This window comes from Xyrauchen texanus, chromosome 30 (genome assembly GCF_025860055.1).
Source record: "Xyrauchen texanus isolate HMW12.3.18 chromosome 30, RBS_HiC_50CHRs, whole genome shotgun sequence".
Lineage (NCBI taxonomy): Eukaryota > Metazoa > Chordata > Actinopteri > Cypriniformes > Catostomidae > Xyrauchen > Xyrauchen texanus.
In genome coordinates this window covers 21,001,125-21,015,735 of record NC_068305.1, presented here as the reverse complement: position 1 = coordinate 21,015,735, position 14,611 = coordinate 21,001,125, and the positions used below count along the sequence as shown (strand labels likewise).

At 39.3% G+C, this 14,611-nt stretch overlaps 1 protein-coding gene across 8 annotated transcripts in view; it reads right to left on the bottom strand.

Moving 5' to 3' along the window:
• LOC127623667 (protein furry homolog-like) overlaps positions 1 to 14,611 on the bottom strand; it is a 173,931-nt gene that overhangs the window by 68,519 nt on the left and 90,801 nt on the right. For 6 of the 8 annotated variants that reach the window (XM_052098084.1, XM_052098085.1, XM_052098082.1 and 3 more), the window contains 7 exons: positions 14,361 to 14,529; positions 13,226 to 13,318; positions 12,672 to 12,770; positions 11,028 to 11,129; positions 8,420 to 8,464; positions 5,910 to 6,013; positions 5,123 to 5,231 (listed from right to left, as the gene is read on the bottom strand). In XM_052098084.1, the coding sequence (XP_051954044.1) occupies positions 5,123 to 5,231; positions 5,910 to 6,013; positions 8,420 to 8,464; positions 11,028 to 11,129; positions 12,672 to 12,770; positions 13,226 to 13,318; positions 14,361 to 14,529 (721 nt within the window). The remainder of the gene's footprint in view (positions 1 to 5,122; positions 5,232 to 5,909; positions 6,014 to 8,419; positions 8,465 to 11,027; positions 11,130 to 12,671; positions 12,771 to 13,225; positions 13,319 to 14,360; positions 14,530 to 14,611) is intronic. The other 2 variants (XM_052098083.1, XM_052098087.1) reach the window with 1 other exon arrangement.

Below are 14,611 nucleotides of genomic sequence, written 5' to 3'. Positions count from 1 at the left end.
TTGTTCAGTATTTAGTAAAAGCACCCTTTTGATCTAATACAGCCATGAGTCTTTTTGGGAAAGATGCAACAAGTTTTTCACATCTGGATTTGGGTATCCTCTGCCATTCCTCTTTGCAGATCCTCTCCAGTTCTGTCAGGTTGGATGGTAAACGTTGGTGGACAGCCATTTTCAGGTCTCTCCAGAGATGCTCAATTGGGTTTAAGTCAGGGCTCTGGCTGGGCATTTCAAGAACAGTCACGGAGTTGTTGTGAAGCCACTCCTTCGTTATTTTAGCGGTGTGCTTAGGGTCATTGTCTTGTTGGAAGGTGAACCTTCAGCCCAGTCTGAGGTCCAGAGCACTCTGGAGAAGGTTTTCATCCAGGATATCCCTGTACTTGGCCACATTCATCTTTCCCTCGATTGCAACCAGTCGTCCTGTCCCTGCAGCTGAAAAACACCCCCACAGCATGATGCTGCCTCCACCATGCTTCACTGTTGAGACTGTATTGGACAGGTGATGAGCAGTGCCTGGTTTTCTCCACACATACCGCTTAGAATTAAGGCCAAAAAGTTCTATCTTGGACTCATCAGACCAGAGAATCTTATTCATCACCATCTTGGAGTCCTTCAGGTGTTTTTTTTAGCAAACTCCATGCAGACATTTATGTGTCTTGCACTGAGGAGAGGCTTCCGTCGGGCCACTCTGCCATAAAGCCCCGACTGGTGGATGGCTGCAGTGATGGTACAACTTTCTCCCATCTCCCGACTGCATCTCTGGAGCTCAGCCACAGTGATCTTTGGGTTCTTCTTTACCTCTCTCACCAAGGCTCTTCTCCCCCGATAGCTCAGTTTTGCCGGACGGCCAGCTCTAGGAAGGGTTCTGGTCGTCCCAAACGTCTTCCATTTAAGGATTATGGAGTCCACTGTGCTCTTATGAACCTTAAGGGCAGCAGAAATTTTTTTGTAACCATGGCCAGATCTGTGCCTTGCCACAATTCTGTCTCTGAGCTCTTCAGGCAGTTCCTTTGACCTCATGATTCTCATTTGCTCTGACATGCACTGTGAGCTGTAAGGTCTTATATAGACAGGTGTGTGGCTTTCCTAATCAAGTCCAATCAGTATAATCAAACACAGCTGGACTCAATTGAAGGTGTAGAACCATCTCAAGGATGATCAGAAGAAATGGACAGCACCTGAGTTAAATATATGAGTGTCACAGCAAAGGGTTTGAATACTTAGGACCATGTGATATTTCAGTTTTTCTTTTTTAATAAATGTGCAAAAATGTCAACAATTCTGTGTTTTTCTGTCAATATGGGGTACTGTGTGTACAATAATGAGGAAAAAAAATGAACTTAAATGATTTTAGCAAATGGCTGCAATATAACAAAGAGTGAAAAATTTAAGGGGGTCTGAATACTTTCCGTACCCACTGTAACATTTCAAAGCCTGCATGGGGCACAAGGAAAGAAAACATTCATCATCATTGGACTCAAGTGCTATTGGTTGGAAAGAACACAGCTCAAATGGACTGATGCAGGTAGCCTTTGGATGGAAAGTAGGGTTGGGCCAGTGGGTAACACCATGCCTTACAGTTTCCATCTCATGCAGGACTGAATCATGTAAAATGTATGAAGTTCACTAACCCTCATAGTGGAAGCAATGGCCAGGAGAAAGGCCACTGTCAAAGACTTCCACTTAAGGTCTGCATTCTCTAATGGTTCAAAGGGAGGTAAACAAAGAGATTCCAACACCAAAGGTAAGTCCCACACTGGGGAACATGGAGTGCGAGTGGGTGAGTGGTGCACTGGAATCGCTGCCACATAGACCTTCAGGGTGGAAGACGTGCTACCACTTTCCAAAAGACCTTGTAGGAAACTCTAAACTGCTGTAACTGCAATGCATGGGGTCAAGATCACAACTCTCACACCATGAACAGAAAAGCTGCCAGCGATGGGCATAAAGCAGTAATGTAGCCCTTGCATTGAGAACAGTGTGAACAACCGAGGGCTCACTATCTATTAGAAGGGAGTTGGTCCAAGAGGCCAAACCCATAACTACAGATAGCCTGGTTCTTGGTGTCAAATACGGCTGCCCAGCTGGGATAACAAGCCCTTCCAGGGGGGAAGCCGTTTCAGATTCTGTGAAGCATCTCCCTAAATAGAGGGATCAGGGGGAAGCATACAGCAGACAATCCAGCCAGCTGTGCAACAGTACGTCTTTTCCCAATAGACTAGACATCTCTGTCTGGGCAAACCACAGTGGGCAGCGGGTTGTGCCCTCCGAAGCAAAGAGATCCACCTCCGCTGTACCGAACTCCTACTAAATCCCCTGGACTACAACCAAGTGAAGCCTCCATTCACCTGGATGTAACCAGTTCCTGGACAGAGCATCTGCAGCCAGATTGGCTACTCCTGGCATGTAGACAGCCCTCAATGATGCGAAACGGATAATCGACCAGGTGAGAATGTTGTGAGTGAGCCTTAACAAGCTCCTCGACTTCACGCCCCCTTGATGGTTCAGACTGAACAGTTGAAGTATTGTCTGAATGTACAAGCACATAGTGGTACCAGCTCTGGAGAGAAGTACTTCAAGTCCAGAAAAACTGCACGCATCTCCAGAAGGTTGATGTGGTCCATAGACTGGGCTTCTGACCACTGGCCGCTGATGCCTCTGAGGTTCCTAACTGCACCTTAACCCTAGAGGGATGCAACGGTTGTTACCATCTCCCAAAGGGAGGGAACAATGTAACGCCTGCTATCAAAAAGTCCAGGGAAGTCCACTGCCAAAGGGCATATGTGCAGCAGTGACACCACAATCAGTCGATGACAGGAACATGCCAATAAGCTTCAGTATTATAACCCCATATTGAAAGGTTGCGCCCAGACAAAATTGAACAAGAAGCTTCAATATATCTGCTGTCAGGGACTGAGAAAGTGAAGCATGCATCATGACAGAATTTATTGTAATACCGCTGAACATGATGGACTGTGCCAGAGAAAGAGCCCTCTTTTTTTCTGTTCACTGAGAGACCCAACCTGGCAACATGATCCAGCAACCGCTGAGTGGCACGCTGAAGTGGTACCCCTGGAGTACAGTGGGACGTGGGGCTACCCTGGGTATGATGCACTTGGGCCACAAAATATCTGATGGGTGTGAGGCTGGTTGGTGGAATTTGTCAGGAGCATAGCTGTGTAGGCGTGTAACGATAATGAGCAGGTGTAGTTGGAAACCTAAAATTTGGGGCACGTTGCACCGGTGTTATTTTCTGGGCAGTCGTGGACAGCTTCACATGCTTTTCCAAAACTTCAGAGACGTCTGGACCGAAAAGATGTCTGGGAACAATAGGTAGATCCCTAAATGTATTTTTGCAGTCCTCTGGTAATCTGGCCTGAGCGAGCCATAGCTGCCGACGAGCTGTTAGAAGTTTCACAGTGAGAGAGCACAGTTCTCGTGTCATGTGAGCCATGGCCAGCAAGGCTGTCTCCAAGAATTTTGGAACAGAGGGGTCCACTTCAACAGACTCTAAAGAGCTAGTGGCCGAAAGAATCAGTTGGCAGATAAGTGTTTTCAGCACGACTGATATAGGCAACAGACAAGATGCTTTCTTGAGAAAAGAATCTGTGCGGTCACACTGGGCACTAGGGCATCAGACATTCCCTCGCAATGCTTAATCCGGAGACACCACCAAGGCCGTGATTGGCACATTTCGCACCCCAATCAACACCGAGCCATAAAAGCTAAGGTATGTGCAGTTTTGGATCGCCTCTTGGCTGACCCTGATCCTTTCAGGGCACTAGAAAATTCTTTACATGCAGGCATAGTAAAAGTAGGTAAACACATTGGACTGAATAGGATGGGCAGGGCACTCATCAAGTCAGAGACAAGACACTGTCATCTGAAACACTGTCAATGTGTCATCCACCGAAGGTGGAACAGTCCTTGAAGAATGGTGTGAGCCTCCAGAGCCACCCAAGTTGGATTCAGCTGGCAGGTGGGAGCTATGAGAAAGATAAGGAGAGGCGGTAAACTTTACATTTGATAAACGTGATTAAACATCCTCAGTGGAGCCCATAGTAGCTGTAGAGTCCAAGCCTCCTGGTTAAAGGGACTGCAGGAGTCGCCCTTCAGATAGAACAACAAGGACTGAATGCTATATACAAATGCGTCACAATCTCCATATGAAACACGAGGATCTGTGGAGTTAGGATACCAGAGCAATAGTACCATGTAGGTGGCTATCACACCCATGGATAGGACCAACAGACATAAAGAAAAATAGTTGGCTCATCACACCCACGGATAGGAATGCACGATAAACTCGAACATGGCAGCTCGAATCCAAAGGTGGAGGAAGGATACCAGAGCAATAGTACCACTTAATTGGCTCAATCACACCCATGGATAGGACCGACAGGCATAAGAGAAATAAAAATAAAATAGCGGGGAAAATGCGTGATAACCGCAAACACAGCAACTCAAATCCAACGGCTTGTTAATTCAATAGATAGTAATACACTAACAAAGATATGGACTAAAGGGGAATCGCCGATTTTAAATGAGCTCTATATAAATTTTTTTTTTTTTTTTTTTAACTCACTGATTGAATCTGTAGAGAACAAACCAATCCATATCAAAACCGTATTGTCACAGATTGGGAGGACGAGTCTTCACTGCTCTGAGAAAAAAAGTTTTAATAGACGATGCGATGAACATTATATGGCCTAATCCGAAGGCGAAAACCGAAAGAGGCTGGGTGCTGAGCAGTAGATTATATTCCCTTAGCTCGGAATACGTCACTACGTGACATCATTGTTATATTTATTTTGACCTATTTGGCTGGCACTGTGATCATTCATCCATTACTGTAACACCGTCTCTGGTGGTCAGGAGGAATGTAACAGAACCACATCCCCAAATGTTCATTACTCTTTATTTATTTAATTTATGGGGTCTTTGCCTTTGTCACAGAACAGTAGAACGTAGACAGAAATGTTTTGAAAACCAGTTTGAAATTTTTTTTGTGATGCCAGCGGCACATACACAGCGGCTTTAACGGAAACCCGAACAATTCTTACTGAAATTAAAAAGAGTCAAGCTCTTCTAAACTGTGTTTTGAAACTTGGGAGTAGATAATTACCTGAGCGATAAACTGAATGATCTTAACGAAGATGTTGAGGGGCGTGTCCCTGGGCACCACACTACGAGAGCCCTTCGGGAAAAGTGCTGTTACAATACTGAGGAGACGACTGTGAAGAAAAAGGGATGGTGTGAGGTGTAACATTCATAACTAAAAACATAACATTTTGCATTTTAAGTTGTTTTCTTCAAAAAGCCATTGGACTTGTTAAGACTGTGAGATAAATTTTAACAGCTGTATGAGGTTGAGGTTTACTTCCCCCAATTTTATTTATAAGAAATAATGCAAGAAACATGTCATAAATGTGTACAAGTAAAAGAGTACTTGGTATGTCTGTAGTTGAGTGCATGCATTCTTAAATGTGTGTGTGGGTTGTGTGGCATTTTACAAATAGGAATATACAGTATTTGAATGAATATAAATGAATTTGCTTTGCAATATATAAGAAATATAAAGTGTTTAATTAGGATAGTAAAAACACTAAGAAAAACAGTTTACCAAAAAAAAAAAGTTGGTTAGGTTAGTGGAACGTGTCTATATTTAAATTGCCTTCATAAGTCCACTAAAAATTGCCTTAGGACCAGTTGATTGAAAGTAATTGCAAAAATGTCTACAAAAAGTTAGTTCTGGGAAAAGCTCTAGAATAATTTGCAGATGTCACTAATTGGCTTTATATTTTTTGAGATTCATATATTTGTACTCTATGTGGCTACCGTAAATTTGTATATGTGTGTGAATGAGAGTTGTGTGTCTTACATGCATGTATGTATAAGGGGGTGTATCGTACCTTTGTGTGGTTGTGTTGCTCTCACACTTAATCCTAATGATGTAGACCCAGAGCAGCCTGTACAGAGACTCCAGTGCTACACGAGACATTTTAGGGTCTTTGTTCTAGAATGAAGGGCACCAAAAATTCAGGGAACATGCAAAACATTCAGACAACAGAGAAACCCATGGCACAAGCCCTTGAAACAAAACCCATTTACTCAAAAATATATATTTATGATGGACCTAATGACATAAAACAACTTAGGGTTATTGTTATACTTACAATATGCTTATTTATCAAAGTTACATATCAGAAATCAAATTTGCATTCACCTGAAAAATCACAACTTTAGATTATTCCAACCCTTTACAATGAATAGAGCCTCACAACCCCTAAGTAGGCAAGTAAATATGTCCTCCAAAGGCAACAATCTAACTAAGATTCAAACAAAAATGGAAATATCCATACCAAATTCGATCATAAAGAGCTGCTGCTTCATCTGTATCATGACGGGGGATCAATAGTTTGATTGCTGCTCGTGACAGTGGTAATCACAACAGAGCTAATGAGGAATATGACACACTGGACTCACAAACCAATACAAGCTGTAATTTCTGCTTTAACTACATTGATGCACATAAAGATGACTCATAAATCATCTCTTTAGAGGCAATGGATAATGAAAGGGGATTCATAAAAGATCTGTGCTAATGAATCTGATTCTGATCACATCAAAGATTGTCCAAATCGTGTCACTGACGTGCTTTCTGGAAATCAGTGTCTGTCCCCCACTCACTCACTCACTCACTCACTCACTCACTCACTCACTGCTAATAGGGCTGCACCAGAGAGCCTTAAGCAGTACAGGGTGTTATGACAAGCACTTGCCACAGGGAGCGATATGGCTGAATGCGTTTGAGCAAACATCAACAAAGTATAAGAGCACAATGTGTAGGATATTTATAGAGTAAATTTATATTTATAGATTAAATCTAGAGTAACTACATCTTAAAAACAAAAGCCCACAGATAAAATCCAACAGCGTCTGGTATAGAGTATATTTTCTTGCTGGACAAAGAGCCTACAGGTACATATAAAATGTCAAACTTCTATGCAGTAAGATCATAGTTGTTTCCACAACTACTTGACTAGTCGATTAGCTCTGCCACTATGTCGACAAGTTGTAAATTACAATTGCAGTTGTTCTATATGGCGACAGGAGGCAATTTCTTCGATCCACAAACTGACCTTAAAGATGCAATATGTAATATATTCACTGTACAAAAGCATAAAATTACCATAATATGTTATCAGAAATTTAGGAAACATGCTAAGTTGAAATACTAGGTTCTCCGAAAACAATGCTACAGCCAGTATAGTCTACTTTGAAATGTCCATTCCGTATTTCTGTTTGTGTTTTGGCCTGTGTGATCCCAACCACTGCCCATTTCCCAACAGTATTTCGACACCCCGGGTTGCCAGATTTGTAACAAGTTTGCGGGCAAACACAGCAAGCTGCAGCCATGGAAGTCAGCAATACATCTAGCTAACATTGACAGAGTTATAAAAAATCCACATGAGCTGGTTTATAATTTGCAAACAATAAAAAGATTACAAACATATACATTAGCTGATCAACTTAGTGTACAGCTTGTCGCTTGCCATTGTCAGTTTGCTCGTTCCTGTTGCGTGTCCTCAACCTGGCAACCCAAGTGAGCTTTAAGTCATAGAGGGGGACAACTCTTTCCAATATTTTGAATTTGGATCTTGATGTCAATGTTACATATTGCTCCTTTTACGAAGATATTGAGGTGCACCATGCTGCGTAAGCCTTTCAGAAAATGCTGTTACAATACTGAGACTGTGAAAGAAAAAGGGATGTTGTGCTAGCCTGCCAGTATGTTTGCATGCAAATGCTGTATACACAATATTTCATAACAAAATTACATTAAATTGAATATAGTGTAATGTTTAACAAAATGTGTTTTTAGTGTTTTTATGTAACTAATTTGATTTACTTTTAAAATATATTTATTTTTATTTACTTTAATGATTTAAATAAGTGAAAACACATTGAGTGTAAAAAAATAAATAAAAAAAACATTCATGCGAATAGCCCTAAATGAAACTACCCTCAAATTAATTAGGGATCAACCAAAGGCAGATGTTTTTTTGCGCGATTTGTGCATACAGCATGAATGTGGCAATGGAGATATGAATGCTTTCATTTCTCATCCGCATCATCTCTGCTGCACGGATATTCTGTCCCCATACACGCCATTCAATAAAGCTGCCAGAGCATTTTCATTTTCATAAGGTAAACATTGACCCACCTAAACTAGTTATTTAGAACAATTAGAAGTCATCTAATTGTCTATAATCTATTAAGCAATTTGTCTTAAGTGCAAGTCAGTAACCAATGACTCAGGATGTGGAGACTAGACGAACAAGGCCATGTGGAACACCAGTCAATCATGTGACCTTTCAGAGGCAGGGCTAGCTCTCTTGAGGTATCCATGGAAACTCACCTGTAGGGTCTCTATCTGCTTACGGATGCTGTTGTTTGACGGCATCTGGAGCCAATAAACATCCAAGAGAAACAAAAACATGACAAGAGATGGGGTGATGGTGGTGGGGAAGACATGCAGGTTAGAAAAAGACAAACTTGAAGAATAAAACAAAGCTTCAGCTATGTGCTACAACATGCAAAACAGAAGTGCAGGGTGTATAGGATATAATACTTAAGTGTCAAATTCTCTACAGAAATAGCACAAGTATTTCAACATTTATCCATATCTCTCTAAGGAATAAAAATTTCCCATAAAACAAATTGTTCTATTGAGATTTTTTTTAATAATCTTAATTTAAAATTCTATATAGATGATGTAGGGTGAGCGGACAAACAGAAGAACTTAAATAATAAATAAATGTGAGGTTAGATTAGCGGGTGTGAATAGATAATAAGCAAAAGATATTGTAAAGACTTTAGTCAGAAAAGACCTTATTCAGGAACAGGCTTTATTTTATTTACAGAAATTAAAATGAGGCTGTGCGGGATAGATGTACAGTATAATCCATTTAATAGGTTTGTCTTTGGGGCTGTTCAGACCGAATGTGTTCTTGCGCTAAGAGAAGCTAGATGCAGCACAACAAATAGAACAGAACGCAGGTGTATCGAGAAGCGCTTTTAAAATTCAAAATTATTTTTTACCTGAAATGGCTACCATAGTACAATCCATTGAGTGGACATCTATCCCTTGCATGTCACAACCTCGATTTAAGTCACATCAAACCAACTATGGCATCTACTCTGATAAAGGTCCATCTGGAACTGAGGCAGATGTCATATTTAGATTGATGCAAATCTGATTTATTTAATTGCATTTCTTTTGATGCAAACAAATATGTGGCTGTAAAGTTTGGAAGTGCAATCGGTTCAACATGTAACACTGTTGTTTTCCTGGGCATCAATTATTCACATAGACAAAATAATAATAATAATCTGTCTTATCAAAAGTTTCTAGTAAATAAAAAACATTAAACCCTAGCATTAAAGTATTGTTAATGTATCGCTGATCAATACATAACAGTACGATATCCCTCACAGCCATGATTTAGTTTTCATCAAAATAAATACAAAATATGGCATCTAATCTGACTAAAGTCAGCTGGCCAAGAAAGACAAACTAAAGCAGAGTTAGAACAGACATGGGAGCAGACAGGCAAGCAGAAGACCATGGATAGATCAGGAGAGAAATTGTCCACCACGGAGACTACAAATCCCATAAATCTGGCCTAAATGGGCTTAACACATCACACTAGACCAGAGAAAAGTATTTCACTTGTTTTCCTCAATTGCTCAACTGACCTTGTGAAAAGACTAATAACTAAAAGTCTAAAGTTGATTAGGTATAACATTCACACAACAGTTCAATTACTCAAACTAAGTCCATTTCTGATCTGGATAAATGGCTAGAAAATAATTTAATTGGCACCTCAAGGAGGTGTATACGTTTGATCACACATTCGTAGAATCACCACCACCGTATCGACTCATCAGAAGTCAAATATCCCAAACGCTTCACAGATCAATCCAAAAGATTCACATGATAAAGTTGCAAAGATTGGAGGTAAAATCAATAATTTTGAAAGGGGAGTTAAGACCAAAAAAGGACCACATCCTGGTAGTTGTACCAGTGGCAGTCAGTACGTTTACATGCACTTTAAAAGTTTGATTTCAGTCAGACTAAAACGATAACTCCTCTTTATATAATGTCATAAAAACTGTAAAAATAAGCTTGACTAAGCAAAAACCCGCTGTAGATTGATTAGAACTGTGCACATAAACGTAGTGATTGAAAAAGAACATAGATACGAACAGAAATACACAGGTTTCTGAGGTTTGATTTAGCAAAGAGTGGATTATGAATTTCTATAAGCATCAGGCAATGTATGTACAAACAACAGAAGTCCGTAACACTACACCATTTTATCAATTGATGTAACCTAACCAACCTCTTTACAAGGTAAATTTGCATCTTAAAGCTGAAGTTTGTAATTTCTGCGACACAAACACCACCAAACAGTATTGCAAAAAATAAATGTTGCCGTCAAAACAGCTTTCCAAATACGCCCCTCGTCTGCTGTTTTTCAACCGTCAGCCACCCCAAACTCAAGCCACTGATTAAGTAATGTTGTTGGGGTGGTCTAAGCAGGTTGCACTAAACAAACACAGCAAATTTATAGTGCCACAGAGACACAGTGTTAACAGTTTTTGAGAATATTAATCTCTGAATAGCTTACTTATTGTTGTTTCTGTATACTAAGCTGGGATTGAATAACGAATTTTAACACAAAAAAAAGTTACATACTTCAGCTTTAATTAAAATCACTAAACCCACCTCTAGAATCTGTATAGATTCTTCATATTTTTTAATTTTTTTTGCAAACTTAAACACCCATCCAAACTTTTATACAAATGTAGGATTTATACCCACTTAAGATATTTGTATACTTTTTTTGTATTTATTATATTTTCCATGTTGAAAAACTATGTATTTCACTGTATATCACTTTGTATAAGGCAATCATCTCTTCAACTCATCTCAGTTTTCAGTGCACTGAAAGGACATTTACCTTAAGGTGTGAAAGGCAGTTCTGAAGGAATATGTGCCAGTTATTGAGGAAGAACTGCTTCTGACTAACACACAGCAGACACGTTACCAAGGGATACAATGCCTGGAAAGTAGAAAAGTAGAAATAGTAGGTCAAAGATAAAATAAATAAATATGTGTTATCTTTACCATATGGTAGAAGGTTTGTCACGATACCAAAATTTTAGTAGTCAATATCAATACGTGAAAATTCATGATTATCAATGGCAATTTCGATGATTAGAGCAAAAACTAGCTAATGACAGTTTTATTTAAAAGTTAAATATGAATACAAATATTAACAAATTAAAACAATATGTTGCCTTAAAAGGTTTTCTCACGTAAACACTGCTTATATTAAAATAAACAAACCATAATAAAGAACCAAGTAGTAAATTAAGAGCGTTTCTCTTTTTTTCTTAATATTTTTGATTGAATAATATAAACAACATAAGACGTCGGAGGTCTATCGAATGTTGAAGCATTTTTTCCCATTCATTTTTGCATGGGATTGTAAAAAAGAGTTGTAAGCCATGAACAAACCAAGCTGAATCACAGCATTACAAAATTTTGCTATGAAGCAAAAAAGTATTCGAAAATTGGATATAGGTACACAAGGGCACGAACCACAATCCCATGAACCAATAAAGCATTCCGAATTATGTAATTGAATAAATTAAAAAATGATGGGAATATGTAAAACTACTGATTTTAGGTTGTTGTTTCTAAGCATAGAAACTATATATTTTAAGTTTATTGCAAAATATTCCAATATGTACAAATATATAAATAGTTTAAGGGTGATGGGAGTGTCATTCACAGTGCGTCAAGGGAGTGGGCGGTCACTCCTGGGCTTGCTTCACAGGCTTTGTTGCCACGGTTCTTTGATTGTTGAAGCTTTCTCTGCTGGACCTTGGGTAATGTCATTGTTGGAATTCTGCTATCAAACACTATTTTTAAACAAAGAAGTTTAAATAACACAGTCTGATGGCTTCAACTGAACCGTATACCATCGATGAACAACCTCAGAGCTCACGGTAGGTCTGTCTTTAAAGGTTTATAAGTTAATCGCTGAAAATCAATTTGTCTATGAAACAAATGTATGGGATTTTAACTTCAGGATCCAGACTGTTGCACTCTATAGGGCTGCATTTCTATTGCAAGTCCTAATACACAGATCTTATATTGTGATATGATTGTAATTTTTTTTGGTGCTGCCTGCACATTCACTTGAGACATAACAGACTGTGTTTACAGTAATGCCTCAACAAATGGGCATTTTAACCAAGAAACGTTTTTGATCGTTCACGCACAGAGCCATAATATAGCGAAGCATGAACACATTTCATAAAGCATGCTAACAAATATGCATGTGCTGGAGTGTGTGAAAGCAGCTGCCTGTCAGTCAAGCATGAGTCAGTGCACTGTACTACTGATACCAGAGAAAGACTGGTATCGTTACATTTATTATTTTAGTGTCAACTTGGTACCAAAGCACAGGTACTTATGACATCCCTTATGACATAGTGGTATTGAATTCAGGCAAATACAGGCCTGTTGAGTGGGAGAATTAACTAGACTACAGAGTACTGTGGGAAAGTGCACATTTAAGCAGGAAAGACTGTACCAGTGAGTGCTTCTTTCTTGAGCTGAGGTCAAAGGTCGTCTGGTATAGCATCTCCACGAAGTTCTTCAAGCAGGGCACATTCACTTCATTCTTCACCGCCTACTCAACATACCCAACAAGCACAAGCTTAAACATACAGAACAAATCCTAGTGCTGAACTACACACAACATCACACAAAATCACAGTATTTTAAATTGTGTTTCTGTAGCAACTAATCTCACAATCTCCACCTCAAACCTCTGGAGGACATGTACAATCATGAACGGTGAAGAAGAGTCATTGAGCCTGTTTACTGATTTGTGAACAAACACACTGTTCCATGGAACCAATTTGTATTTTAACTGGTGCAAGTTGTGAAATGATCAGCATTTTCTGATGCAATATTGAGATATCAGGCTAATAAAATCAGACTATTGCAATTTAGCCCATTCTGGGTATACATATAAAAAAATTCTTGCCTTATACATGTGAAATCTTGCTAAAAAGAAAGTTAGAGCACAAGTATGAATGATACAATATGATATGTAGGAATGGAGATTTCTGAAGTACTTACAGCAGCTACAGGGATGAGGATCTCAACAAACAGGCCAGCCAGTGCATGTTTGATATCTTTATCCTTCACCTCTAGGAAATACTGAGCACATTCCTGTCTCAGCAGCACATACACACAAAAACAAGACATTTAATCAATTACATGCAAATCTTAGCAGAAATGACTTTGGAGAAATGCATAAATTTACAGTATTAGTAATTAAAAATGTTGTGACACTATTAAACCAGTCGTACAACATGCGCGCACAGTGGCTGGAGAGGTATGAGGACTAAAATTAAATAAAGCATCTCTTTGCGGCTACAAGCTCAATAAAAATCTCTGGATTATGTCGCTTGTTAAATGCTGCACATATTGAGTGCAGCATTTTATGGCCTATTACATGCTTGATGTAAAGATATTGCTCCACGCAGTCCTTTTGGCAAAGGCAGGGCCGACACACAAACTGTAACTCAAAGAGATTTTACGAGGCATGACTACAGAGAGCTCACAAAAAAAACAAAAGCAGCACTGTCTGACTGACAATAGAGGGGGCAAGACTCACAAATGTATTAACCCCGACAGTGATGAAGTAACACCAGTATCTAATTTTCAAGGAATAGTTCACTGAAAAATGTAATTTTGTCTTTCCAAACTAGGGATATACGAACAGGTTCAAAGGTAGAAGGTTGAACTTATATTCTAAATTTCAAGTAATCGATTCAGTGTTTTTATTTTTTGTGTTAGAATACTTGAATACAAAATTAATCGATATGCCCATTTCTATTTCAAACCTGTTTGCTATTTCAGAGTTTTCCTGTGGAATAAAAAAATGAGAATTCACAGCTCTATTTCAAACAATGACAGTTCATGGTGACTAAGGGCAATCAAGCATATTAATGATTTGCATAAATTATTTTATTTGAGAGTAAATAATGACTTAAGTCTGTTCATCACAAAAAAAACATTGTATGGATTCAGAAGCCGGCATACAGTCAGACATGAAGGTATGTAAATGGCAGAATTTTCAGATTTGGGTGAACTATTCCTTTAAAAGACATCCTTTTCAGCGGATACTTGCACAAACATCATGAACACCAAACCTCAGCAGCTCATTACAAACACAAAAGAATGTGTGTGTCGGCTTATGTGTCTGGACCTGCATGAACTGGAAAGAAGCCTCAAAGTCTTCCACGGGGTACATTTTGACTCTGAAGAACTTCATGCCCATGATGAGGCTGATGATGCTCTGCACCACATGAGGACTTTGCTCTTTCTGCCGCAGTTCCTTCAGCTCTGTGATGAACTTCTTACGCACCGGTTGGAACCTGCACAAACACAACGTACAAAAAACCCATAATAAATCATAATTTCACAACAGTTAGTTTCAATTTTGATAAGACAAAGGGC